General features: G+C 47.0%; 1 protein-coding gene across 2 annotated transcripts in view; it reads left to right on the top strand.

Moving 5' to 3' along the window:
* Nucleotides 1-27226, top strand: part of KCNC4 (potassium voltage-gated channel subfamily C member 4) — a 453824-nt gene that overhangs the window by 299547 nt on the left and 127051 nt on the right. For both annotated transcript variants that reach the window (XM_069238336.1, XM_069238335.1), the window contains exon 4: nucleotides 3741-3929. In XM_069238336.1, the coding sequence (XP_069094437.1) occupies nucleotides 3741-3929 (189 nt within the window). The remainder of the gene's footprint in view (nucleotides 1-3740; nucleotides 3930-27226) is intronic.

Genomic DNA, 27226 nt, shown 5'->3' with positions numbered 1-27226 from the left:
TACTCCAAGAGTGGGAATAGCTCAGAGATGGTAGAAGGATGATAAAAGACAGGGCCACCTGCGCCTATCATAAAGCAGACCTCAGGCCACAGAAGAAATGTATACAAAGGGAACTTGAAAACTATTCCAAAACTGTTCCACTTCTGTCGTGCATTGTGACTGTGGACGTTGTGCTGATTTACGACTTGTAAAATTGAATAGCAAGAGTTAAAAAATATATTTATTTCACCAGTGTGGAAAAATGGCACTTTCTGAAGGGCCACCCCAAACCAGTGCTAAATTGCTTGTACTCTCTCCCCTAAAATATGGTAACATTGACTCATACCCAATTGGCATATTTAATTTACTTTTACGCCCATAGTAAAGGGCACTACTTGTGCCCAGAACCTGTACATTTCATGTTAATAGTAGGCCTGCAGCACTGATAGTGCCACCCACCTAAGTAGCCCCTGAGCCCCTCATGTCTCAGGCCTGCCTTTGCAGCACCTGTATGTGCAGTTTTACACTGCCATGTTGACATGGCAAGATAAACCTCTTGCCAGGCCTACTACTGGAGTCAAGACAAGAAGGGCAGGACCTTGTGCACTTCAAATCTTTTCTATGAAGTCTCCCCCAATTTAAAGGCACAACTGGGTATAAGTAGTGGACACCTGACACCACCTACTCAGTACACTTATGGACCAATGAAGACTCTACCACGAAGAACGACTGCTGTGCTCCTTAAAGGACTGTTACTCTGCTACATCCCTGCCTTGCTGGATTTGTGCCTTGCTGAGCTGCCCTGTGGCCTGCTGTTCCCCTCCCTGGTTTGCCTCCTCTATTTCTGAGTCTTAGGGTTACAAAAGACTTCCAACAATCCTGCCACATCTGTGGACTCTGCCAATTGTGAGTCATGCCCTGCCAATTGGTGCCAACCCAGTCCTGGGCCCTTGGAAGAGGGTTTTTCTGGCTGCTCCTAAAAAGCAGCAAGCATTGACATTGTTGTGCCGATCGGAACCGACATATCAGCACTGACACTACGCTTCTGCATTGCCTCTGCTGCGAGGATCAAGGACACTGCATTGCTGCTGACGACAGTGCATCATTGCTGTGAGAATCGGAGCACCATATTGCTGACTGCATGACACATCATCCCCTCTGGGGCATGGCCCAGAATCAACACATTGCCTTCATCCTCCAGATCAACGCTGACACATCGCTTCACTTCTTTTTTTAATGCAAATCCAGAACCGGTGCATCAGTATTGTTGCACCGATCGTAACTGACACATCTCAAGGACCAAGGTACTTTTACTCAACGGGCCCTGCATGGGTCTTGTAGCGGGCCTGCGCTCCATCGTGGTCAGCCTGATCTTTTGACTTGGCCTGGTGTAGCATGATCAGATAGCCCAGGTTGGTGCTTACTTCCTCTTAGCACTACAGTTTCATTTATTCTTTAAAAGTTCACATCACAACTTCTACTTTTTGGATTTTTGTTGTTTTGGTCTTGGTTTGTTCATTAAAATATACTTTAGTTTTCTGACATAGTTTGGAGTATTTTGTGGTGTCTTCACTGTGTTACTTCTTGAGTGTTGCACAAATACTTTTCACATTGCATCTTGAGTTAAGCCTGAATGTTCTATGCCAAGCTACCAGGGGTGAGCACAAGATAATTTAGGTTGATTACCATGACTAGGATTGTGGTCCCTAATTGGACAGGGTGCATACCTCTGTCAACTAGAGACCCACTTTCCAACAACCAGGTATGTCTCTGGGTTAAAATTCACTAATTCTATAACAGAGATACCTCATTCTAGTTCTTACCCCAACTCAATTTGAATTTCAGTTCTACACAACAAACAGTAAGGCACTTAGTGGTGCTTTTACATGCAGCTCTGGTCCACTTGATTAATTCAATGTGTCACATTTGTCGTTTTGTTTGCAAAATGTTTACAAAGAAAGTAATTTCTATTTTAGAATGGATGTAATTGAAATGGCTTGCTATGTTGGGTTTGCAATGACTAAATCCCATTCATAGATTACTGTGATGGATGTGCACTCATCCAGAGCAGCCAACTATGAATGGGATTTGTTAAAATGAGACAAAGCCATTAGTATGTGCCTCCTGCACAGGGGTTGGCATGCGCACTCATAGGCTGCAAGTGTATTCAAGTGATGAAAAACATACGACCTCCACTTGCTTATACAGCGAGTGACAAAAAGTGAACAAAAAAACGAGTAAAAAAAACAAGGGTGAGGAAGAGTTTGCTGTGCTTCAAGAGAGCCGGGGGGAAGAGACACGGATGTGGGAGCAGGGAGAGAAAATAGTGCCTCCCCCACACTGAAAGCAAGGTCTCTTGTCAGCAGTGGAAGAATACATCCTCCCTTCCAAGTACTAAGATACTGAAATGATCCTTGGCAGGACAAGCACTACGAGGATAGCAATATAATCAGGAGCACAGAAGTGAGACAGACAGCAAAGCTATTCAATCATGAGCATTTGGCTGAGCACATTAAGGGGCATATTTATACTCCGTTTGCGCCGAATTTGCGTCGTTTTTTTCGACGTAAATTCGACGCAAAACTAACTCCATATTTATACTTTGGCGTTAGACGCGTCTAGCGCCAAAGTTCATGGAGTTAGCGTAATTTTTTTGCGTGAACACCTTCCTTGCGTTAATGATATGCAAGGTAGGCGTTCCCGTCTTAAAAAATGACTGCGATGCATATGCGTCGTATTTATACTCCCGGGCAAAAATGACGCCCGGGAGTGGGCGGGACTAAAAAACCCGCATTTGCGCCGGATTTTAGCGCCTGGGTCAGGGCAGGCGTTAAGGGACCTGTGGGCTCAGAATGAGCCCAGAGGTGCACTCCCAAGCCCCCAGGGACACCCCCTGCCACCCTTGCCCACCCCAGGAGGACACCCAAGGATGGAGGGACCCATCCCAGGGAAGAAAAGATAAGTTGTGGTAAGTATTTTTTTAAATTTTTTATTGTGGCATAGGGGGGCCTGATTTGTGCCCCCCTACATGCCACTATGCCCAATGACCATGCCCAGGGGACAGAAGTCCCCTGGGCATGGCCATTGGGCAAGGGGGCATGACTCCTGTCTTTGCTAAGACAGGAGTCATGTTAATGGCATCTGGGCGCCCCAAAAAAATGGCGCAAATCGGGTTAAGATGATTTTTTTGCCTCAGCCTGACTTGCCCCATTTTTGGACGCCCAAACGCCATTTTTCCCTACGCCGGCGCTGCCTGGTGTACGTGTTTTTTTTTCACGCACACCAGGCAGCGCCGGTCGGCTAACGCCGGCTAACGCCATTCAATAAATACGGCGCGCGCATGGCGCTTCAGAATGGCGTTAGCCGGCGCTAATTTTTTTGGCGCAAAACTGCGTTAGCGCAGTTTTGCGTCAAAAAGTATAAATATGGCCCTAAGTATATGTACTATGATGGCAACAGTAGCTAAAGTTGCTCTGTCTGAGACCTAAGAAAGGAAAAGTGCTTTGGATTTTTGAGAAATCGGAAAAAGTGCAACAATAAAGATGATTTTTTAAGAACAAGCAGTACCTTTTTGCCTGTTTTCAGGGTGACCCTCACAAGCTAATAATACAATAGCTATTACAGCAAGGTTAGACTGTTCAGCAGTTTTGTTTGTTTAAAGTATTTAATAGCATCAAGTGTCAATTTGCATTCTGTTCATAACATTGTATTTGGATAAAGCACTCCAGGTTACATTTTCTGTTTCCTTTCATGGTATATAGATTCCAAACAGAATGGTGATGCCAGCGTGGTCCTGTCTGATGAAGAGTGTGGAGACCCGATGCAACCACTGTCCCATGAGCCAAAACGCAGCATGCGGCGCTCCAGCACAAGGGACAAGAGCAAGAAAGCAGGCACCTGCTTCCTACTGAGCACCGGAGAGTTCTCCTGTGACGGTGGAATCCCCAAAGGTACGAGACCAATCTAGAGACAAAAACCACAAGGGCATAGATTGTTACAGTGTAGAGCTTGTGTATAAAGAGCAAGCCAGCTATGGTATATAGGTTCAGTAGGCCTGGTAGACCATATCTGCTGACATGTTCTATGTTTCTATGCAGGTAGAGTGAGAGTACATCAAGGTGAAGTAGAATCATGTTAGCACTTTTCACTCTCCTTTGTACTGACTGGGAACCCTACTGCATGCAAGCTAAACCCACAACTAATCTACAAAGCATGTCATGTCTTTATGGTTTAAAAGAGGGCTCCAGAGTTGTTAGCGGCTTCAGTTTCCACCCTCATCTCCAAGCCTCCTTTAATTTGAACTGATGCTTAAAATAGTGAGTTTGAATGTTAGGGGACTCAATGCCTTGGGGTAGAGACTGGCCCTATTTGATATTCTAAAGGCTAAGGTAAGTGACAGCTGCCTGCTCCAGGAGGCCTCTCTCCTCAAGCAGGTTTGGAGCTGACTCCACCCGATATCCCCTGGAAAGTCTGAAGGAGTAGCAGCATTTTTTTCTGCCTACTTCGGGGGGGAAGTATAATCCACACGTCGAGATAAGAGAGAGAACTCTGGTGTTCTGGCTAGGTGTTGATGGATACATACTTACTATTGCCACAAAATATGCCTCCAATAAAGGGTAAGAAATGGTTGTCAGAGATGTGCTGGTGGGCACATTAATCTCCCTGGTTAGGGCTATCCAGGTAGGGAGCATGGGGGGGCAACCTGAACATGGTCATGTTCTCAACGACAGATAGTTTAGTGCAGAAATCAATGTAGATGGGGGCCATGTCACAAGAGGGAATGTCCTGGTTGAAGAAGATTGGCATGACAGATGTTTGGCGTGGAAAACTCCCAGTATCCAGAGACTACAGATTCTTCTCAAGCGCAGAGCTATGCAGAAATTACTTCCTGTGCACATCACAAATCATTGCCGAGGCTGACTCAGTGGAAACAGAATCCACTTCCCTTTCAGAACATGTGACAATGTCCCTTAGACTATATGTCCCAAGGATGCATAAAGCTGGCAACAAATGGAGGCTCAACAATCATATACTCAAAAGCGACTGCAACAAAGCTGAAATCCTGGGAGTCATCCAGCGCTGCATATAAGAAAACAACCGAGATGACACTAACATAGCACTGTTATGGGACACATTTAAGGCTGTTGTAAGGAGGAGCATTATAGCCATTGGGAGAGAGTAAACAAGGACTGAAAGGAGAAAAAGATAGATCTGGAAACACAGGTAGAGGAGCTTGTGTCAGTGCATGAGCAAACTGTCACACCTCTAGTATGGCGGCTAATGTCAGCAGTCAGGGCGCAATTTAAAAGCACTAGCTGTGGACAAAGTTGAATATTCACTGCTTCACTCATTGCAGAGGCATTATTAAGTGGCAAGAAAGGCGGCAGTCTGTTAGCCTGTAAACTTAAGGTAAATATTAATAGGGAGAAGGCTACAGAGATCGGGGTCTGCAATCGGGTTATAATCAGATGGGTATACTAGACGTAGACATAGCAATAGGAGTGGTAATCTCTGGCATTGCCAGAGTCCCACGTTTGAGGGTTTCATACCAATATTTTACAAAACATTCTGCCATGCTCTTATACCCCTCCTTATCCGTTTCTTCAACTCATTCACTTATACTGGGATGTGAACAGGTTTTATGAGTGAGACATTAACAATAGTGATTCATAAACCTGGGAAAAACCCCACTAATTGGATGTATGATGGAACAACGCATGCATATATCACTGATGCCTTTACAATGCGGTCTCAACAATGACCACGTCTTTACCAAGCATGTCTTTACCACGCATGCCTTTACTACAAATTTCACTGTGAAAGCATGTTGGTAAAGGAATATGTATGGTAAACTCTTCCCCGCTCTGTCCCCTTACACCTGATACTATACTCCAACCCTCCCAAACCCTTAAAACTGCCATTTCCACCCCCTGCCCTGAGCCCTAAAAGTAACCCTGCCTTGTCCTAAAACTCACCCTGAAGCCCCCGCCCTGAACCCTAAAACCTACCCCACCTTGTACTAAAACCTACCTGATACCCCACCCCTGTCCTGTACGCTAAAACCTACCCCACACTGTCCTAAAAACTACCATGACCCTCGAGCCTGCCCTCAACCCTGAAATCTACATGCCCTGTCCTAAAATATACTCCAACCCCTGCCCCGCCCTGAACCCTAAAACCTACCCCGTCCTATCCTAAAAACTACCCCACCCTCGCCCTGAACCCTAAAACCTACTCTTCCCTGTCCTAAAAACTACCGCAACCCCCACAGCTCTGCCCCTTGCACTAAAATCTACTGCACACTTTCCTAAAAACTACCCTGATCCCGCAGCCCCTAAAACCTGTCCTAAAAAACACCCGACCCCTGCCCTGTACCCTAAACCTACCCCACACCATCCTAAAAACTACCCCAAACACCCACTCTTAACCCTAAAACCTACTCCACACTGTCCTAAAAACTACCTGACCCCCACCACCCCGCCCTGTACACTAAAATCTACCCCAGACTGTCCTAAAAACTACCCTGACCTCTCAGCTCCTCCCTGAACCCTAAAACCTACCCCATCGTGTCCTAAAAACTACCCTGACCTGCCTGCCCTGAACCCTAAAACTTACCCTGCCCTTTCCTAAAAGAAACCCAACCCCCGGCCCCTGTACCCTAAAACCTACCCCACCATGTCCTAAAAACCAGCCGACCACCACCCCTGCACCCTAAAACCTACCCCACACTGTCCTAAAAACTACAGCGACCCCTGCCCTGAACCCTAAAACCTACCCCACCCTGCCCTAAAAACTACTCCGACACCCCATCCTGAACCTGAAAACCTATCCCACCCTGTCCTAAAAACTACCCTGAGAACCCACCCCTGCCCTGAACCCTAAAACCTAACCCACACTGTCCTAAAAAATACAGCGACCCCTGCCCTGAACCTTAAAACCTATCCCTCCTGTTCTAAAAACAACCCAACCCCCTGCCCTGTACCCTAAAACCTACCCCACCCTGTCCTAAAAACTACCCGACCCCCCAGTCCCTACCCTGAACCCTAAAACCTACACCACACTGTCCTAAAAAGGCCCTCTACCCTAAACCTACCCCACACTGTCCAAGAAACTACCTAAACCCCCCATCCTGAACCCTAAAACCTACCCCACCCTATCCTAAAAACTACCTGACCCCCTGCCCTGAACCCTAAAACCTACCCTGCCCTGTCCTAAAAACTAGTCCAAACCCCGCCCTGAACCCTAAAACCTACTCCACCCTGTCCTAGAAACTACCCAGACCCCACCCTGTTCCCTCCCTCCCCAACCCAGACCCACTTATCTCTCTCCTCTGCTCCTTGCTCCTTACTGTTCAGCCAAGACAGCTAGACCGCTTTCTCTGCCGTTACCACGCATATATGTAGTAAACACATGCACGGTAAACACATGCATAGTAAACGTATATGCGTGGTTATGGCAGCGTGGTCAATGCATAAGATTGCATTGACCGTGTTGTAAGTAATGTTTCCCAACTAATTACACCCTCTACAGGCCTACCCAAATACTGGAGATAGATGTTAACATTTTAATTGGGTTAATCACCAGGAGATTGAGTGGGTCTGCACATGCAGGGAGTAATTGATTCAGATCAGATTCACAGCAGAGAGGGGATGTGGAGACAATATGGAAAGGATTTGACTAATCCTGGATCAGATGAAGCTGTGGCTTTGCAGGTGTCTATTGCCACAAAGAGGGCCTTTGATAGGGTACACTGGCCATTTATGACAGGGGTGTTGGACAGTATAGGCTTAGGCCCAGATTTAAGGCTTGGTTGCTGAGCAGTTACACTAGATCTAAGGAGAGGGTGAAAATCAATGGGGTGACATTGGAGCCTTTTGCAGTGGGGGGAGTACGAGACAGGGTTGCCACCTTTTCCGCTTGTCTTTGAGCTATATATGGAGCCAATGGCTAAGCGTGTGAGTAGCATCAGAGAGCTGAAAATTGGCTGACAAACTCACAAAGTAGCTTTTTATGGCATTGAAATGCTAGTCATGCTCACTGACCCCTTGTGGTTGATTCCTGCTGTGTGTCAGAGCTCACTGAAGTGACAAGTGTACTGATCCAAATCAAATCAAATCAAATGATGTTTATAAAGCACAGCTACTGACCCGTAAGGGTCTGAAGGTGCTCAGGGGGGGTTTGTCCTCTGAGCTTCAGTTGAAGAGCCAGGTTTTAAGGTCCTTCCTGAACTGATGCGGTGATGGTGACTGCCAGAGGTGCGGGACAGGGTGTTCTAGGCAGGGTGTTCTAACTCTTTGCCGCAAGGAAGGCAAAGGATCTTCCACCAGCGCAGGTCTTCCGTATGTGGGGTACGGTGGCTAGTGCTTGTTGAGCAGAGCAGAGAGGTCTGATGGGGGAGTAGAAGATGATGCAGTGGTTGAGGTAGGCGGGTCCTAGGTCGTGGAGGGCCTTGTATGCTTGTACGAGGAGTTTAAAGTTAATCCTTTTCTCGATAAGAAGCCAATGGAGGTCTCCTAGGTGAATGGAGATGTGTTTGCATCGGGGAATGTCCAGAATGAGTCTGGTGGAGGAGTTTTGGTTGTGCAATCATTTCTTCAGGTTCTTCTGGGTGATACCAGCGTAGAAGGCATTGCCATAGTTGAGTCTGCTAGTAACCAGGGCATGGGTCACAATTCTGCGGCAGTCCTTTGGGATCCATTTGTGGATCTTCCAAGGAGTTAGAGAGTGTGAAAACAGGAGAATGCGACTGAGTTGACTTGGCAGGTCATGGTGAGCGATGAGTCGAGGATGAAGCTGAGGTTGCGTGTGTGTTCAGTAGGGGTAGGGGGTGCTGAGGGTGGATGACCTCCAGGAGTCATTCCAGGCTGATGTGGACGGTCCCAGGATGAGGATCTCGGTCTTATCAGAATCTACCTTGAGGCAGCTCTCCTTCATCCAGGCGGCAATGGCTCCCATCCTGTGGTGGAAATTCTTCTTGGCAGTTGTGGGGTTTTGGTCAGAGAGATGATCAAGCTGGGGGTTGTCGGCGTAGGAGACTATGTTTAGCCTGTGGTTCTTGACAATGGATGTGAGCAGGGCCATGTATATGTTGAAGAGTGTGTAGCTCAGGAAGGAGCTCTGTGGAACTCCGCAGCTGATCACTATAGGATCTGACAGGTAAGGTAAGAGTCTGACTCTCTGGTTCTGCCAGACAGGAAGGAACGTATCCATTGTAAAGCCTTTCCATGAACACCGGCTGCGTGGAGTCTGGAGCACAGGGTGAGGTGTGAAACTGTGTCAAAGGTGGCCTATAAGTCCAGTAGGATGAGGGGCTGCTGTGTGGTCATGGTCGAGAAGTGAGAGGATATCATCTGTGGTGGCGAAAAGGGTGGACTCCTTGCTGTGGTTGCTCCCTAAACGTGATTGGGAGATGTCCAGGATGTTGTTGTCCTCAATGTGCTTGTGGAGCTGAGTGTTGAAAGGGACTGAGGGCCACATACAATACCAATATCTGGGTGTCAAAATAATATCCTCACTTAATAGCACAGCAGCACCGAACTATATGAATTTGCTGCCCACGACTCTCAGACATCTAAAATCTTGGCAAATGAGCAGACTATTCCTGGGAGATTAGCAGCAGTCAAAAATGACCTTCCTCCCGATGATATTGTGTGTGATGCAGACCCTTCCACTGCAACCCCACAAGTGAATAGTTGGTAAATTATAGAGCTTAATTGAAAACTTCACTTGAAAAAGCAAGAAACCCTGAATCACGAAGAAATTCAATTGCCTAATGTCAGATGGGGGTGCCTTGTAGCCCTGAACTAGTAAACTATTATCAAGTGCTGCAGATCAGGTGAATAGGAAGGAGTCTAAAAGGCACTGGTGTTGCAAAGATCAGACATTAGCCGGGAAACACATATGGAAAGCAGTGTGGTTGCCATGGAAATGTCACCTGTGGGGCTTGTACTCATCCCCAATCAGCAGGGCCACCTTGGTCCGCTTGGGACGCAGTAGCAATCACAAAGGGGCTTGCTACCTTTCCTTTCCCACTAACAACTATCACTGGCAGCCCAGTATTTTCTTGTGCTACAATACGAGATGCCTTTGATGCATGACTGAGGGCAGGCTGTAAAAAAATCGGGGATTTCTAAATCAGGTGGTCTCTGTTCCTTTGAACAGTTAAAGAAAGATTTTGACGGAATGCTGAACGGGGTGTGGAGGGACTAGTAACCTACCGCACTTTCTATGGCACTGCCCCAGTTAAAACGTTACTGACAAGATGTACTGACTGACACACGTTCAGAATTCCGTTTGAGACAGAGATCCCACAATTCCCAGCATACATGACTGTGGATCTTCTGAATAAGTAAACACACCCACTACATTCTCCTAGGGGGTGGAGGCAACACTTATTACTAATGCTACACTGACTAGCACAGCCCTGAGACAGTACTAGAGCACATCACCTTGTTCTACAAGATATGGGAGCTTCTGGGTTTGGATAAACTCCCCACAACAGGTGAACAAAGGGAGGTACAGTATGATGCGACCTGTGCTCCCTGCATTGTGTTCCTAGCACAGGTATTTAATAATCTATCATATCCTAGATACACAACGATACATAAAGATAATACACATTAATTAAAAATAGAGTGCAGTAAATTATGGGGACCTGGGCAGTGACTCAGGCAAAAGGTCTGACAGAAAATCTTAGAAGCAACAGTGGAGAGGGATGGAGTATAAAAGGTGTTCATGACACGCTACTAAACAGGACTGGGGGAAGGGGATTGTAGAGAGGAAGGGTTTGATGGTTATTACTGGTTATTTCCTAACCGGCCTCCGGGTGTAGGTGGGTTTATATACTCTGAAAAAAATAAATCAATAAAATGATTTGAGCCATAAAATACGGGCCACCATTGTGTATGTGCTTATCAATGTGTCTGGGTCTGTCCCATCCTTTAATTCCCTCTTAACGCCCCAACTCCCCATGTTGAAGGTTTTAGGGCATCTAGTTACCAAGACGACAGTAAATTCTAGTGCTGATGTGTCGCGGTTTTCAATGGTCTTACCGTCGCAGCTGAGAGGTGTAGGGGAACGGTCCTTGTTCCGACGGGTTCTGCTCTGGCCGAGGTAGGGGCGACCCCTTCCGGTAGCCACGGTGCTGTTTGGTATGAGTGAACCACTACAGTCTGTGCCCCCCAGAAGGAGTCCCAGAGGAAAACCCCCAGTAGGGTAAAAAACCTGCACAGGAACTCCCTGAAACGAAGAGGAGGACACCAGGGTATTAGGACCGTAGATCAGGAAGGCAGGGAAAACAAGGCAGATCAGGAACAGACACGATGCGCAGAAGGAGATCAAATAGGAGCGTGACTACCACCAAGAAGTGTTGCAACGCAATGGACAAGCAGTTGGAATCCCCTTATATACCCCTGGACAGGAAATAGAAAACAGGAAGTAGAACACCACCATCTTGGATTGGGAAAAAGAAAACAATAATGAATTAGATATGTGTGTTTAAAAATGCATGCTGGGCAGAGAGGAAGTGGTAAGCATGCTGGGAAGAGAAAAAGGCGAGTATAAAGAACCCCAAGTGTAAGGGTTCGGTTTGTCCTAGGAACATCGGTAAGTGGTGGGCAGGAAATGACATGCAAGAAAATAAATGTTAAGCGCATGATGCGCTGTGTGCGGCCATGCCTGAAACCCCCTTGGGGTTTCAGGCTCTGCCACGTCTGCCTTTATGGCAGAACTTGAAAAAAGGAAAGCGGCGAGCGCCGCGGCCCCCAGACCGGCTCTCTGGAGCCTCCATGGCTCTCGCCGGAGCCGCGGCAACCCCCACGACCTGGGCGTCCGCCGCGGCGTCTATCGCGACCCGGGCGCTGGCTGCGGCAGATTTAACGTGCCGCACCGCGGCAACCTGAGCCCGCGGCCGCGGCGGGCGCCGCGGCGAGTGCCGCGGCATAACAGTATGCCCCCCCCGAGGCCCCGGGTTTGTGAGGGAAGAGCCGAAAAAAGCGGCGGATCAAAAGAGGAGCATGGACTGAAGAGGCATCCTCCCAGGAACACTCACTCAAAGGGTATCCCTTCCAATGAATAAGGTATTGGAGGTGACCATGGAAAAACCGAGAGTCACAGACTTCCTGCACTTCGTACTCAGGCACATTGTCAACCAACAGAGGAGGGGGACAGGGCAACTGCCTATGAAAAAGATCAGGACGGTAAGGTTTCAGTTGCGAGACATGGAATACTGGGTGGATCTTCCATGTCCGAAGTAGGCGAAGACGCATAGACACTGGGTTGATTTTTTTGAGAATGAGAAAGGGACCATAAAAGCGGGGTTTGAATTTGTTTTGGGTGAGTCGGAGAGGTAGGAATCTAGAGGAGAGCCAGACCTTATCATGGACCTGATATAGAGGAGCCGCACAGCGTCTCCTATCTGCTATCTTCTTCATGCGGGACTTGGTGGACACAAGGTTGGAATGGATAATTTGTTGTATACCCCGTAGCTGTCGAACGAAGGAGGAGATGGCGGGAAGATTGGAGTTGTGTCTCAGGGGAGTTGGGAAGGCCCTAGGATGGAAACCATAAGAGCCATAGAAAGGAGAGACTTTAGAGGCACTGTGTAGAGAGTTATTATAGGAGAATTCTGCAAGCGGTAAGTAGGAAGCCCAATTACTTTGTGTAGCGTTACAGAAGCTACGTAAGTACTGTTCGAGACCCTGATTGAGTCGTTCCGTTTGTCCATTGGTTTGAGGGTGGAACCCGGATGATAAGGCCACCTGGATCCCCAAGGTCTTGCAGAATTGATTCCAGAAACGGGAGATATATTGAGGACCCCTGTCCGATATATTAACTTGGGGTAACCCATGTAGCCTGAAGATTTCTTGAGTAAAGATCTGACTTAACTCCTTTGCCGTAGGTAACTTTCTCAAGGCCGTGAAGTGGGCCATCTTGGTGAAGGAGTCCACAGTTACCATTATGACGTGGTTTCCCATTGAGGAAGGTAATGCGCACATAAAATCGGTGGATATGGTATGCCATGGGCCTGGGGGAACAGGTAATGGGCGGAGTAACCCCACAGGTCTGGTTCGGGGTGTCTTGGCTTGAGCACATGTAGGACAGGATAACAGATATGCCTCAGTGTCAGCCTTGAGAGTTGGCCACCAGAAAGAGCGAAGCAAAAGATCTTGAGTCGCTTTCATTCCTCGATGACCTGCAATAGGGGAATCATGGCACATGCGTAAAGCTTCGATTTGCACTGTTTTAGTGGGTAAAAACAGGGCCTTATCATGATAATAGTAGTCATGATCTATGTGCAGCTGTGGACGTAACTTTGTTAGTTCTGTTTCGTGTAGACGGGCATATTCGGACTTGACTTGATCTAAAAAAGTCTGTGCTACCCCTATGATTTTATTGTTGTCAAATAACTTTTGAACCGCGGAATCACCGCACCCAGGATAACGTCGGGACAGGGCATCCACCAGGATTTTTTGAGAACCAGGGATGTAGGTGATATAGAAATCATATTGGCTGAAGAAGAAGGCCCATCGAGCCTGCCGGCTATTTTGGCACTGGAAATTTCTTAAGCACTGTAGATTTCTGTGATCGGTCCGGGCTTCAAAGGGCTCCTTTGATCCCATCAAAAAGTGTCTCCATTCGGTGCACGCGACCTTTAAGGCGAGTAATTTGTGTTGTAGCACGGAATAGTTTCGCTCAGAATCAGATAGAATGTGTGATAGATAAAATACAGGGTGTTCTAGGTCATCATCGTCTTGTCTTTGTAACAAGGCAGCCCCAATGGCTCTTTCTGAGGCGTCTGTGACAACAATGAATTGTTTGCTGGTGTCTGGGTGTCGAAGGATAGGGGCTTGAATAAAGGCTTTCTTTAAGTCCTGAAAAGCTGACTCAGCGCCTGGTGTCCAACAAAAACCTTTCTTTAGGTGTTCCTTTTTGAGGGTTTGAGTAATGAAGCTGGTTCTCTGTGCAAAGTCTGCTATGAACTGTCGGTAGAAGTTGGCTAGTCCCAGAAAACATTGAGTCTCCTTGATGGAAGAAAGAGATGGCCAATTCAATATAGCCTGTACTTTGTCTGAGTCCATGGCAACTCCGGTTTGGTCTATACAGTATCCCAAGTATTTTACTTCTATCTGATCAAACTCGCATTTTTCAGGCTTACAGAACAAATGATGTTGTCGGAGTCTCTCTAAGACTTGGCGAACGTGCTTGGAATGTTCCTCTGGATGAACCGAATAAATTAGGATATCGTCAAGATACACTACCACTGTTTGTTGCAAAAGATCAGAAAAGATAGAATCCATGAATCTTTGGAAGATGGACGGGGCATTAGTGAGTCCGAAGGGCATTACTCTATATTCGTAGTGACCAAAAGGTGTTCTAAAGGCGGTCTTCCACTCATCACCTTCTCTGATTCTTAGTAGATGATAGGCTCCTCGGAGATCCAGCTTGGTGAATCTCTTGGCTCCTCTGACTGCTTCTACGATGTCCTTGATGAGGGGTAACGGATACCGGTCTTTGATAGTGATCCTGTTTAACCCTCTGAAATCTATACAGGGACGCAGATCTTTGGTTTTCTTTGGTACAAAGAAAAGAGGAGCCCCGGCGGGTGAAGAGGAGGGAGTTATCAACCCACTTTGTAGATTCTCATCTAGGTACCCCTTCAAAACTTGTTTCTCTGGTTCTGTGAGGGAGTACATCCGCCCAAAAGGAACTACGGTGTCTGGTTCTAAAGGAATGGCACAGTCGTATTCTCTGTGGGGTGGCAATTCAGGTCTTTCTGGCTTCTGGAATACATCGATATAGTCCTGATAATGTCTGGGAACTCCCTGTAGGACATTAATGGATCCTCCCACCTGAGAATGTGCTGTTGAGAGACTTTTTGGGGACCAATAATCCCCGGCCGGATAGCAGTGGTGTTGACAAAAATGGGAGGATAACGAAATGGTTTTTGTTTCCCAGTTGATGTAAGGATTGTGCCGTGTAAGCCATGGAATTCCCAGGATCATGACATGGTGTGGTGATGAGATTAAGTCAAACGAGAGAATTTCCTGATGTTTACCAAACTGTAAACAGAAGGTAGGGGTGGTGTATTGTACAGGTCCAGAGGCCAAGAGTGACCCATCAACGGTATGTACCTGTTCTGGTACTTCTTTGGGTATTTGTGTTATCTGTCGTTCTTTGGCCCAGGTTTCATCTAAATAGAGGCCACTGGCTCCGCAGTCCAACAAGGCCAAAGTTCTTGCTTCGCGGCCATCAGTTAAATGGAGGGTAACTGGTAAGAGAAAAAGAGCAGTTCCTTCCTCCCTGGAAGAGCAAATAGAAGGTATATCACGATATCCCGTCCTCACCCTTCTTACTGTGGACGGGAGTTGGCATTTCCCAAGGGCTTGGTTGGACGAATGGGGCAGGCGCGAATTAGGTGACCAGCTGCACCACAATATAGGCAAAGCCCCTTCCTTCGTCTATGTTCCCTTTCACTGGCGGATAGAGGCCCGCGAGCTGTGTCAATCTGCATGGGTTCTTCCTCGGTATTCCCTTTGGATTCAGGACGGACTTCCTCGGTACGATGGGCGAAGGGACGAGATGGTACTGAGTGAGAAGGCAAACGACTCTTCTTTTTCTCCATTCTTCGTTCATTCAACCGATATTCTATCGTTAGTGCCTGGTCCATCAATCCTTTGAGGTTTTCTATCCTGGCAGAATGTACTAGTTCATCTTTAATGTCCTCTCTGAGACCTCTACGGAAGAGTGTCACCAAGGTACGTTCCACCCAGGTTGTTTCTGCAGCTAATTGTCTGAAACGGGTGATGTATTGTAATACATCTTGACTCCCTTGTTGGACTTCGCAAAGAGCCTCTTCTGCTGACGCCTCAAGTCCAGGGCATTCAAACATCTGTTTAAAAGTAGTGATAAAGGTGGAATAATTAGATAGACAGGGATCGTTTCTGGTTACTAGAGGTGTGGCCCAGGCCAAGGCTGGTCCTGATAAGGCACTAATCAAATACCCCACCTTGGTCTTATCTTGTACAAATTGCGAGGGGCGAAAGGCAAAGTACACCGTCAAGGCATCCAGGAATTCTTTTAATGTGGTGGGATCCCCGGAAAATCGAGGTGTAGAGGCGGCTACTGCAGGGACATCTGTGGTCCTGGAGGCAAAGGCTTGTCGATAAACAGTATTCTCAGTACGTAATTGCTGGAGTTCTTGAGCCTGTTGTTGTATCGTCGCCAGTAGGTCCTGGTTAGTAGGTTCCGTGTTTGCCACTGGGTTATCCATAGTTCCGGACTGCAACTGGAACTTTTGGCGTTGCAATCTGTCGCGGTTTTCAATGGTCTTACCGTCGCAGCTGAGAGGTGTAGGGGAACGGTCCTTGTTCCGACGGGTTCTGCTCTGGCCGAGGTAGGGGCGACCCCTTCCGGTAGCCACGGTGCTGTTTGGTATGAGCGAACCACTACAGTCCGTGCCCTCCAGAAGGAGTCCCAGAGGAAAAACCCCAGTAGGGTAAAAAACCTCCACAGGAACTCCCTGAAACGAAAAGGAGGACACCAGGGTATTAGGACCGTAGATCAGGAAGGCAGGGAAAACAAGGCAGATCAGGAACAGACACGATGCGCAGAAGGAGATCAAATAGGAGCGTGACTACCACCAAGAAGTGTTGCAACGCAATGGACAAGCAGTTGGAATCCCCTTATCTACCCCTGGACAGGAAATAGAAAACAGGAAGTAGAACACCACCATCTTGGATTGGGAAAAAGAAAACAATAATGAATTAGATATGTGTGTTTAAAAATGCATGCTGGGCAGAGAGGAAGTGGTAAGCATGCTGGGAAGAGAAAAAGGCGAGTATAAAGAACCCCAAGTGTAAGGGTTCGGTTTGTCCTAGGAACATCGGTAAGTGGTGGGCAGGAAATGACATGCAAGAAAATAAATGTTAAGCGCATGATGCGCTGTGTGCGGCCATGCCTGAAACCCCCTCGGGGTTTCAGGCTCTGCCGCGTCTGCCTTTATGGCAGAACTTGAAAAAAGGAAAGCGGCGAGCGCCGCGGCCCCCAGACCGGCTCTCTGGAGCCTCCATGGCTCTCGCCGGAGCCGCGGCAACCCCCGCGACCTGGGCGTCCGCCGCGGCGTCTATCACGACCCGGGCGCCGGCCGCGGCAGATTTAACGTGCCGCACCGCGGCAACCTGAGCCCGTGGCCGCGGCGGGCGCCGTGGCGAGTGCCGCGGCATAACATGATGTGAGGACTAGTGCTATGTCATCCTGTTGTCCTAATGTGTAATTTTATTGGAAGCCATTTCACAGTACAAACATGGTGGCCATGGATTGATGTTGAATCAAGCTAACCATCATTGAGCATGGCGCAACCAAAAGACCGACTGCCCGCGACTGAGAAAAACACTGAGGTGCACGTGGCTCCCATATCAGTGTACAAGACTGCCTCCTACCTTCAAGTATACTTGCGATATGGTGGATTGGGAGTGAAGTTAGCTATGGACAGGAACCCGCTAGGGGCCAGATGTATCAAAAAAGCCTTTTGCGATTCGGAAATAGCGATTTTTAAGAAATCGCTATTACTGAGTCGCAAAATGCTATGTATCATATTTGCGATTCGGTAATAGTGATTTCTTAAAAATCGCAAATGCTATTACCGAATCACAAATTGCGATACAGCCCCTATTCGCACCTATGGGCCTGTCGGCCCATATTTGCGAATGTTTTGCATTTCCCAAATTGCGAATTCCTATCTGGAATTCGCAATTTGGGAAATGCAAACTCCAGGGTGCTGGGGGCCTAAGGCCCCCTCTGCTGCACCCCAAAACAATTTTGGAAGACATGTAAGATGCACACATGCCAAAAGGGCATGTGTGCGTTACATGTCAATTTAAAAAATGCATTTTTAAAATTTGCACATGCTTCATACATGTGCTTAAGAAATCGCAAATAAGAATTCCTTATTTACGATGCCACATTTAGAGAATCGCAAATTGCGATTCTCTAAATGGGGTCGCAATTTTAAGGAATCGCTATTTTAGCGATTCCTTAAAATTGCACTGCGAATGCCTTTCTTACATTCAGAAAGGTGATTTTGCATTCGCAAACGGCCGAATTTTGCAATTCGCACCGTTTGCGAATGCAAATTATTTTGATACATCTGGCCCTAGATTCGGTAAAGTGATCTACCTGTAACACTCATGGTTATGTTTTCACCTAGCATTCACATCCCTACAGAACGCTGTGGCAGGTGCTTTATACAGACTGCTCAGTTATTTTGCAGGATGGTAAAGAAAGTACAGAAATACACATGCGGTTATAAAAGCCAGCTTGGCGTTCTGGTGAGAAGCTATTAGAGCAGCAAACAATGTATCCTGCCAGCACCTTAATTCGAAAGGTCAGACAGTTTGGAACAGCCTCCGTTCAATTCTTTCACAAACCATCATTTAAGAAACTTAAAATGTTTCTCGTTGAAACAATGTGTTTCTTCTCCATTCTTAGAAAAGGTCGTCATCGGAAGCTTGTAAAAATAAGTTTGAAACGTGTACTCGTTTTACCAGCGAGGAAATTCCAGTCACTGGTCTGTCTTGGAAGCACGTTTGCACACTTCAATGACTTAAAAAGATAATTCCCACTTCCATGAAAACTCTTAAGTTGTGAATTATATGTCAAGGTCCAGGTTAAAGCAATAGTATACAGTGGTTCCGAGAAAAGCGGTTGCCTGAATTCTCTTGTGAAATGTTCAATTCTGGCAATGAAAAATACTCACTTATTTTTAGGCATAATCATTATTTTTTGCCGTTTTTTCAAAGTGCAATCCTGTGCCAAGGGCATTAGAGCGCTTTACAACAAAACCAGACTACTTTACACATTTTTAAGGCACAGGGGCCTTAAGAGATTTGCAGAGAATCACAGGATGTTGAGCCCAGGCCAGGATTCCCCATATTCCAAAGATGGCATTTTTAGCCACCATCCCACATCGTCTCCCGTTTATACAAATGGCATGTACATTTTAAAATATGCAGACCTGTACCTGGCCTGTAAGTGCCCTAGGGCTTTCAAGCCCCTGATCATGGCACTGATTACTTAGCAAGGAGAGGTAAAGTATAATGTGGCAGTCCAGTGTAGTTTTATGCTACTTGACATTTGTCTAGCACACTGTTGTTAGTGGTGATAATTTGTAGCAGTTAAAGTACTCTACCGAGGTTTAAACAAGTTCTGTGAGGTGGTAGCTGATGCTCTTAGTGGTCCTACTGTGGGTGCAAAGTAACCAGCAATCTTCAATGACAACATATGCATGTGTATCTCAGCAGATCCACATAAGCTTTGAATTAGTTTGTGGTCATCGCAGTCTCTCTCAGGTGGATATCTCAGTTCAAGTGGTGGAGTCCATTGAACTAACCAAGGGGACCAGGCTGTTTACCAATGAGGAAACATCTGGTTACTCCAGCATATAGATACATAAATTGGGATACTAGCGCTTGATTGGGGTTAGGGGTTAAAGAGAGTAGCCCAATACCCAGGTTGTACCTTAGTTTAGCAGTTGTTTCCTGAAGGGAATTGCAAGATGGGGTCAGCATACAAAGTCATCCAAGAAAGACAAAAACAAAAACATCTAGTCTTTGTAAGCCATCTGTTCCTCATGATCAATATCTTGAAGTTTTTGCATGTGTTCCTTCTTTAATGCAGTTCTTGTCAAGTCTCACTTTCATAGTGTGAACATCCTGCACCCTCTCATATAAGCAAAAGTGGTTGCTTTGAAGTTACATGACCCTTGTGCTACATTTATTTGTTTTTATGGGACTATGATGTAGGACTTTGTTCAGATGTATGTATAAATTTTCCCTCTACTGAAATGACCACGGATGTGTCCATTTCTCATTGGTTCTTGTTTCAAAGTCAGTTTATTTCTGATGAGTGCCTGCATTAGATTTTTCTACTACTTAAGGGTAGCTCTCTAGGCCCTTAATAATTCTGTTCAGTTGGGACAGAGAAGGTAACTATCAAGGAAACTTATTCTGTAGTTCTGCTCCTTTAGTAACATGATTTTACTGGATATTTCCAGTGTATGCTTAGAATCCCTATCAACAGGTCGATCACACTATCTCCTTTTTGAAAAAAGAAGTTTGGTAAACTGTCCATTCCTTGTACCGTCATGATACCATTTCAATTCATACTTGTGATTCTGAATATGTATTGTTGTCAAACCTGACTGTATAAAATGGTGATCAGGAAATCTAGAGGATTTGGTTCTCATGAGATAGAACACACAGTGCTCTTCACATCAAGATAATGTGCTTTCTTATCAGGAATTCAAAATAAATGTATTGACTACAAAAAGTTATGAAAAGTTACAATTTAAGTTGAAAATGTAGAAAACTGTGATTTCATTAAAACACAGAAGTCAATTTAATTCACCCACTAACCAACCACTTCCTCTTCCTTGCCATGGTGCTGGTTCTACTCCATCCATCACTTTATTCGTCTTGCTAAATCCACTCTCTAAAATTGTTTTGCAATTACTGGACCTTCCAAACTAAAGCATCCCCAAAGATTTCAACTTCCAGACATGTGGATTCTTCAGAAAAGGTGACCTTAAACCTTTGTGCCTTTTAAGTGTATAACATTTTAACACTTCTTGAAGACTCATGTTCAAAGATATTAAAAAACAAAGGCCCAAACATGGAGTTTTAAGACAAATCTTTGAAATTCATATTTTTAAAAGGCTAAAATCATCCTTAAAATACTTCACAAGCCATAACATATTTTACTGATTGATTGCTAAATTCTGATACATCAATTCCTGCTTCCCCCTAGACATCCTAAATCCATGTTGTCATTACTGATGTAGTCAGTCTTGGATATGACAGTGGCCAACTGCAGTAAAAGGATATTTTCCCTAGTTCCTTGTTACATTGTTCCACAAAAGGTACTTTGATGCTTTCCAAAGTGAGATCCATGCTTCATAAATACTCCCAATAAAAAAGAAAGAAAAATCCTTCTTAGAGCTTGGTATCTCACATTTTCCATGAAATCAATCTTGCTATCAGCAGCAAGTGGTGTGTGTTACCTGAATCTGTCCGCAATATACAATGAAGGAATGCATTTGCACATGTGTTTGTGCCATACTGCAGGTGCACAAGCAAAGAGACTTAGGTCCTCATTATGACCCCGGCGGACGGCGGTATTGTGGAGAAGGGTACTGCCAACAGGCTGGCGGTACCATTCCCCAAAATATGACATTGAGGTTTGGCCCAAGCCAAACCGCCAATGTACCACTCCGTCTGCCAGGGCGGGTACAGCCGCCGGGCTGAGGACTTCGGTCTCCAGCTAGGCGGCCGTCACAGTCCTACCCTCAGGATTATGACCCCTCCTACCGCCATGGTTTTGCCACGAATACCATGGCAGTAGGCACTATCAGTGCCAGGGAATTCCAGGTACTATCAGTGCCAGGGACCCAGAGAGTCTGCCTCCCCCCCTTCCGCTCCGAAGCCACCGACATCATCTGCGGTGTCCCCCAAGGCTCATCCCTCAGCCCGACGCTGTTCAACATCTACATGGCCCCCCTCGCACAAGTGGCCCGACAACACAACCTCAACATTCTCACCTACGCTGACGACACCCAGCTCATCCTTTCACTCACCAAAGACCCGCGCACCGCCAAAACCAACCTCCATGAGGGAATGAAATCCATAGCCGAATGGATGAGAAGCAGCCGTCTGAAACTGAACTCGGACAAGACGGAGGTCCTCATCCTCGGACCCACCCCCTCTGCCTGGGACGACTCCTGGTGGCCTACTGCACTAGGAACCCCACCGACACCGACTGACCACGCTCGCAACCTGGGCTTCATCCTCAACTCCTCCCTTACCTTGTCTAAACAGATCAACACAGTTTCCTCCTCCTGCTACAACACACTCCGCATGCTCCGTAGAATCTACAAGTGGTTCCCGACAGAAACTAGAAGACGGTGACACAGGCCCTTGTCAGCAACAGGCTGGACTATGGCAATGCACTCTACACAGGCATCCCAGCAAAAGACCTACTACGCCTCCAACGCATCCAAAACGCCTCCGCACGGCTGATCCTCGACGTACCCCGCCACGGCCACATCTCCCACCACCTGAGAGAACTTCACTGGCTCCCCGTGGACAAGAGGATCACTTTCAAGCTTCTTACCCACGCTCACAAAGCGCTCCACGACACCGGACCAGCCTACCTGAACAACAGACTCAGCTTCTACACCCCCACCCATCAGCTCCGCTCCACTAACCTCGCCCTCGCCGTCGTTCCCCGCATCCGAAGAAAGACCTCCGGCAGAAGATCCTTCTCATACCTCGCCGCCAAAACTTGGAACACCCGCCCCACCAACCTGCGACAGACCCAAGACCTACTCACCTTCAGAAGACTCCTCAAGACCTGGCTCTTCGATCAGTAACAGCACCCCCCCCCCCCACCCCCCAGCGCCTTGAAACTCTCACGGGTACATAGAGCGCTTTATAAATCTGATTGATTGATTGATTGATATAGGGGTCTCCCCTGCCCCCCTCCCCCTCCCCAGAATTCTTCCCCACCCCCTCCCAAACCCCCAACAAACACACACCTACACACACTGACATACACACGCATACACACATGCATACCCACATTCACACACGCATGCATACATTCATTCACACACACATCAACACACACTGACATACTTACATGCACACACGCATTCACGCCACACAACACACAACACACAAGCACACTCACACCCATTGATGCACACACGCATGCCAAATGCCCCACACCTGCATGCACGCACACACAAACAATCACACACACCCCCACACACACACGCAACACCCCCACCCCCTCCCCTGTCAGAGCACCCAACTTTCCTGCTTGCAGGGGGTCCTCCGGCAGGAGATGAGATGCAATGCTGATGTCAGCAGCAGCGTCCGACAGTGGAACACCTCCAGGGCAGATCATGGGTCATGATACAATCTGCAGTGTTCTACTAGCGTGGTGCTGCTGCTGGCAGCAGTGCCACCTTACCGCCGTAGCCGGAATTCCACCAGCCTTCTGGGGAAATTCCGGCTATGGCCAAAATATGGTGGATGGTAGGTAGCCACGCTGACAGTCTTTTGGTGGCCCTCATTGTGGCGTAGGCGCCATTTGCCGCCAATGTCGTAATGAGGGCCTTAGTAGCTAGTGCATAGTTAGTGTACCTCGAGAGGATGTCCTTTGAAAAAAGGGCACAAGGGTCAGGCCAGGGAGAGGGCCTTGCACCTTCTAAATGAAGATCCTGCTCCACCTGCAGTAAAAGATGGAGCAGCAGTCCGAACTACTTTGCTGCTCCTTCTTATTCAATTAATTTTATTTCTACTCTCTGTATAATGAATTACACCTTGCTTAGACACCCAGTAATCTGATGATTTGAGGTGCACAATACAATGATCCCAACTGATGAGCCTCTCCTCCTTTTTGTGGGGTGTGGTGGAGCAACAAACACCAGTAGAGTGATTGACTTCCTGACATGAAAGGGAGTCACAGTTTTCTGTAAAAAGACTGCCCATGCCTTCAGCACCAATTTGTCTGGAAAGTAGGTGGTGGTGGCAGTTGCATTGAAAATGCCAGTTCACTCATGCAACAAGCTTCTGTAATTGCGATGAAAGTCTTCAAGGTCAGGAAAGGAAGTGCACAACTATGTAGAAAGGTCCACATGAGGAATGTCAAGACCAAACTAAGGTTCCACTGTCTCTCCAGAAACATGAGAGGGAACGCGTGTCAAACCTTTAATAAACCTCATCAGGTGATTTAAACAAGGATGGTTCATCCAACAAATGTAGAAAGACCGTAAAGGCTGAAAAATAACCTTTTACAGTGCCTTGCTGGGCTAAAGAAAAAGCAAACAAAAGGACATCTGACAGCTTCACCTATAAGCTGTCAGTGTACCAGACATCACAACAGGTTACAAATTTGGAAATAGGATGTCCTCCCGCCATGATAGCCTGATCGGAGGGCTGATGCTCCTGCTCAGGAGTGCCAGATTCTACACTCTCCTGGCTCAATGGGGCCACTAGGATGACTACCCTGGCCAAATCGGTCTCTTCTTCAGTGCTCATGCCAGGTGAGGTAGTGGTGGGGAGGCATACAAGAGTCCCTGGTTCCATTCCAGCCAGAATTCCTCTCTTAACAAGTGTACTGTTGGGAACTCAAATGTGCAAAATTGTTGACATAGCGCATTCTCAACAGAGGAGAAAAACTCTAGCCAGGGCTTTCCCCACTGGTTGAAGATGCTCATTGACACAAAGTCTGCTCAGTTCAGGGTCTTTTTCTGGTGATTAGCAACCTGGAAGATGACAAGGCACCTATCTGTATTTATAAGAGGAGGGGGTGGTTCAGGAGGTATCCCTTATACCTCTGGTTTCCCCAACCTATTATACTGATTATTATTTAGTTAATTCTTTAGAATGTTTTCAAGCATGGCTTACCTGACCACAAACCAAAACTAATTACTAATATTGATCACTCTAATTATGTTTTTTGTTTAAGAGAAGAAGTTACTTACCGTCGGTAACACATTACACGGTAGAGACAATATCTAGTCGCAGATTCTTTACCTTTGAATTTCCCAGGCACGCAGCTTTGTGTGGTTCTGCTTGTTGTCGTCGGCATCCTACATGCCGGAAATGACTTTTTGGTCACCTGTTATGGTGCCACCTCAGCCCACGGATGTCAGTTACTTTTCACGACTTTCCACGTCTGGAGCACGGAGCCATGAAATGCACTGACATTGGTGATTAGGAAAGGGATCCCTGAAAGGGATAATCCTGAATAGGATAATCCCTAACCTTAGAAATCTGTCTGCAGAGCGGTGAGGAATGTGTGGGATGGTAAGGAATCTGTGGCTAGATATTGTCTCCACCTGTGAATGCATTACCTAAGGTAAGTAACTTGTTCATGTGATAGAAACATTTAGCCGCAGATTCCTTACCTTTGAATAGATACCCAAGCAATACCGTCCATGGTGGTGGGCTGCTGAAAAATCATCTAAACTAAAACGTTCTGCGGGACTGAATGGGTGAAATGCCTATCCCTGTGGACCTGATTGTCCAGACAGTAGTGTTTGGTAAATATATACAGGGATGCCCACGTTGCTGTCTGGCAGATGTCCAGGACTGGGACTCCACAAGTTAACACCATGGTCTCAGCTTTTCTTCTGGTGGAATGGACCCTTAAGCCCTCAGAAGTCTGCTTTTTCACCAGGATGTAGCAGATCTTAATACAGAGAATGACCCAGCGGGAAATAATTTGCTTCTGTACTGCCCAACCTTTCTTTGCTCCAGCATACCCCAAAAAGAGTTGGTTGTCCACCCCAAACTCTTTTGTGGCATCAAGATAGAATGACAAAAGCTCTTTGGGTCCAGATGGTGGTATCGCTTCTCTTCTTTAGAGGGATGTAGAGGAACGTAAAAGGTGGGCAGGGTGTCCCAGATGGAATGGCGTCACCCCTTTTCGTAGAAAAGAGGCCCTAGTGCAAAATACCATATTGTCTTGAAACACAGTCAAATAGGGAGGTTTGGATAACAAAGCCTGCTGCTCACTTACCCTCCGGTCAGTTATTATTGAGAGATAGCACATAAGAATACCCAGAGCACAGTCCTGTTGGGCAAGGGTAAGAATGGAAAGAAGATTATCAGAGATATAATACAAACGTTTACCACCAGCAGGCATACACTGTCTTAGTAGAGGGACGCCTGTCTGCCAGAATAACATTAAAGACTTTGGGAGGAAGGTCGAAGGCTGTCAACTGTCACGGCTCAATCTCCAGGCAAGAAGGGAAGAGTTGACAGATTTGGGTGGAGAACCCTTCCCTGCTGCTGCAACAGCAGAAGCTTCTGAAGGGGCAGCCTAATCGAAGGATCGATGCTGTTTCTCAGAAGCTCAGGATACCAGACTCTCCATTCCCAGTCTGGAGCCACAAGGATTACTTAGGCCTGGTCGTTCTTGATCTTCTTGAGAACTCTGGGCAGAAGTGTATATGGGGAAAGGCATATGGGAGGCCTAAGCTTCACTCGAGATGAAGAGCCTCTCAGAGGGATAGCCACCTTGGAAACTACAATACGCAAAACTGCTGACGTGTGTTCTCTTCGCGAACAGATCAAACCATAGTTCTTCCCACTGCTGAAAGAGCCCTTGTGCCACCTCTGAATAGAGATGCCACTCTTGATCTGCGAGGCATCAACTGCAGAGTTCATCTGCCCTGGCATTCAAAGAACCTGCCAGGTGTTGAACCACCAGAGTAATGCCCTGCTGTTACAGTCATGTTCAAAGACGCAGAGCTTCTTGAAAAAGGGTCTACGAACCCACTCCTCCCTGCTTGTTTCAGTACCACATGGCGGTTGTGTTGTCTGTGAACACTTGCGCTCTTTCCCTTGACAGAGGGAAGAAAAGCTTTCAATTCTAGTCTGATCTCTCGGAGCTCCAGCAAGTTGATGTGGAGTCCGGATTCCACTGGAGACCAGAGTCCTCTGATTTCCAACGCTCCCAGCCGGCCGCCCCATCCCAGGAGTTACAGATCTGTCACAACTGTGCAATCTGTTTGGGGAAGGGAGAGGAGTCTGTCTCTGACCCAATCGCTGTTCGTTAGCCACCACTGTAGGTCTTTTGCAGTTCCCTCTGAGATCTGGACCATGTCAGAAAGATTTCCCTGATGCTGTGCCCACTAGAATTTCAGGTCCTACTGCAGAGCCCGCATATGCAATCTGGCATGATTCACCAGCGGAATGCAGGCGGCCATGAGGCCCAGCCGCCTCAGAGCCATTCTCACCAAAATCCAGGATAGAGGCTGAATCATCGGTATCATAGTCTGAATATCCTGGACTTGCTACTCAGAATGATATGCCTGAAACTGCACTGTGTCCAGAAAAGCTCCAATGAAAGGGAGTTGTGAGTTCATCAAGTTGATAGTGAACCCCAGCAAATGCTGGAGGTCTACCATAGTCTGGAGGTGGGAGACGGCAGTCGGAGGGGAGCCCACCTTCAACAGCCAGTCGTTGAGATAGGGGAAGATGGAAACCCCTAATCTCCGCAGGTGAGGTACGACCACCGCCATCTCCTTGGTGAACACCCAAAGAGCGCTGGTAAGGACAAAGGGGAGCACAGTGAACTAAAAGTGTTCATGGCCTATTTTGAATCACAGATAACGTCTGTGGGCAGGCAGGATGGGAATGTGGAAATACACATTCATGAAGTCCAATGCTAACATCCA

Source organism: Pleurodeles waltl, chromosome 6 (assembly GCF_031143425.1).
Source record: "Pleurodeles waltl isolate 20211129_DDA chromosome 6, aPleWal1.hap1.20221129, whole genome shotgun sequence".
In the NCBI taxonomy this organism is placed as follows: Eukaryota; Metazoa; Chordata; class Amphibia; order Caudata; family Salamandridae; genus Pleurodeles; species Pleurodeles waltl.
The sequence above is the reverse complement of the archived record's forward strand: the minus strand, read 5'-3'. Positions and strand labels throughout refer to the sequence as shown.